Below are 1,855 nucleotides of genomic sequence, written 5' to 3'. Positions count from 1 at the left end.
AATGTGAAGTATTAAATTATTTTAAAATTTTTTTAATTATAACGAATGAAATATATTTATATTTATATATTACGATAATTTCATATTTTGCAGATTTTTAGTGAGTTTCCTAGTGGATGCACGCGGTGGTGCAATGAAGGGTTGCAGGCACAGCGGTGTTAGAATAATTGTGCCACCCCGTAGAGCAACGATGCCATTACGGGTGACATGTAGATTAGTCAAACCTAGTAAAGTAGCTAATCCACCACCTCTGATGGAAGGTGAAGCTTTGGCAACGCGAATCATTGAAATGGGTCCAGTTGGTGCAACATTTTTAGGGTAAAAAAAAACCTTCATAAAAATTTATATGAAATATATATTTATAGAAAAAAAAAAGAAAAACAAAGTAATTTTTCGAATAAATTATCTATAACAAATGCCAATGTTAACACGTTCCGTGGCAAGCCACTTTTGTTTGATTTTTCATTTGATATTTGGCCTATTAAATAAATATGATTGTATGTGTGTGTACCTTATCGGTGGGTAAACGTTAAATTTGATGTTCAGGCCACGTGTACCACCGGTGGTATACAGTGTGACACGGAACGTGTTAAATTCTTTAAATCCCTTGGTTTTTTTTTTTCCTTTTTTTTTGTCGTTTTGTTTTTCAGACCGGTATTAATCGACATACCACACTTCGCCTCGATTCGTGGAAAAGAAAGGGAAATAATAATATTGAGAAGTGAAAATGGTGAAACTTGGAAGGAACACGATAATTCGATCGATAACGATGATACTTTGCTTAATACACCACATGGTATATTTAATGTATTCAATATTATACAATTATTATATAAATACGTATATTAGAATTATATTATAATGATAATTATTATCAATAACAGATCCACAAATGAACGCAGCCCATTCTGGCAGAATAACACGAATAATAACGACCGATTTTCCACAATATTTTGCGATTGTTACTAGAATCAAACAAGAGGTACACGTAATAGGATCAGAGGGTGGAATATTAATGTCAAGTGTTGCAAACGATGTTCAAGCAGTATTTCCACCTGGTGCATTAACGAAAAAAATCAAAGTTGGATTGCAAGTAAGCAAAACAATTTATTTCTATATATATATATTGTATGTGTGTGATACTCCTATATATAAATATAATTCATTATATTAATCATAATACATATAAATATCAATGTTAACAAGTTCAATGTCAAGTAATTTTTACTAGACTTGTCGTTCAGGCCACTTGAAATTTAGTTGCATTAAATAAATATGAACGCGTGTACCACCGGTGGGACACGTGGCACGGAACGTTATATATATATATGTATAATTTACATTAGTGTTAGACAAATAAGATACTAGTGAAGCCACAAAAAGTTGGGGGGTAAGGGTGTGTGTGTGTGTGTGTGTGTGGAAAGAGGGCTATTAAATACAATACAAGTATTGACTTGTTAATATATAAGATTACCTTTTTGTAGGCACACGTCATCCCTGCAGAACTTACGGCAAAACTTTTAGGTAATTGCGTAGCAGTATCACCGGTAATTACAATTGAACCAAGAAGACGAAAGTTTCACAAGCCGATCACTTTGACTATACCGGTGCCACAAGCTGCGAACAAAGGAATGATTAATCAATATGGCGGAGAAACACCAACATTACGATTACTTTGCAGCATTGCTGGTACTCTACACGAAGATATTATATTAATATATAATATGAATAATTATTTTGTTTTTTTTTGTTTATTACAATTAATATTGGTAATGTGATAACAATTGTTTGGCCACATATCTTCATATATTAGTTTTTTTTTATGTTTTTTATGATATAATATTTTGTTGTTATG

The 1,855-nt window shown here is 32.1% G+C and overlaps 1 protein-coding gene across 1 annotated transcript in view; it reads left to right on the top strand.

Moving 5' to 3' along the window:
• LOC106789620 (ankyrin-2-like) overlaps positions 1-1,855 on the top strand; it is a 42,135-nt gene that overhangs the window by 20,823 nt on the left and 19,457 nt on the right. The window contains exons 19-22 of the mRNA XM_014753998.1: positions 94-318; positions 651-796; positions 885-1,093; positions 1,485-1,689. Coding sequence (XP_014609484.1) covers positions 94-318; positions 651-796; positions 885-1,093; positions 1,485-1,689 — 785 coding nt within the window. The remainder of the gene's footprint in view (positions 1-93; positions 319-650; positions 797-884; positions 1,094-1,484; positions 1,690-1,855) is intronic.

This window comes from Polistes canadensis, unplaced genomic scaffold, assembly GCF_001313835.1.
Source record: "Polistes canadensis isolate GaletaPanama2010 unplaced genomic scaffold, ASM131383v1 scaffold_193, whole genome shotgun sequence".
In the NCBI taxonomy this organism is placed as follows: domain Eukaryota; kingdom Metazoa; phylum Arthropoda; class Insecta; order Hymenoptera; family Vespidae; genus Polistes; species Polistes canadensis.
This window is presented reverse-complemented; position numbering and strand designations above follow the sequence as displayed.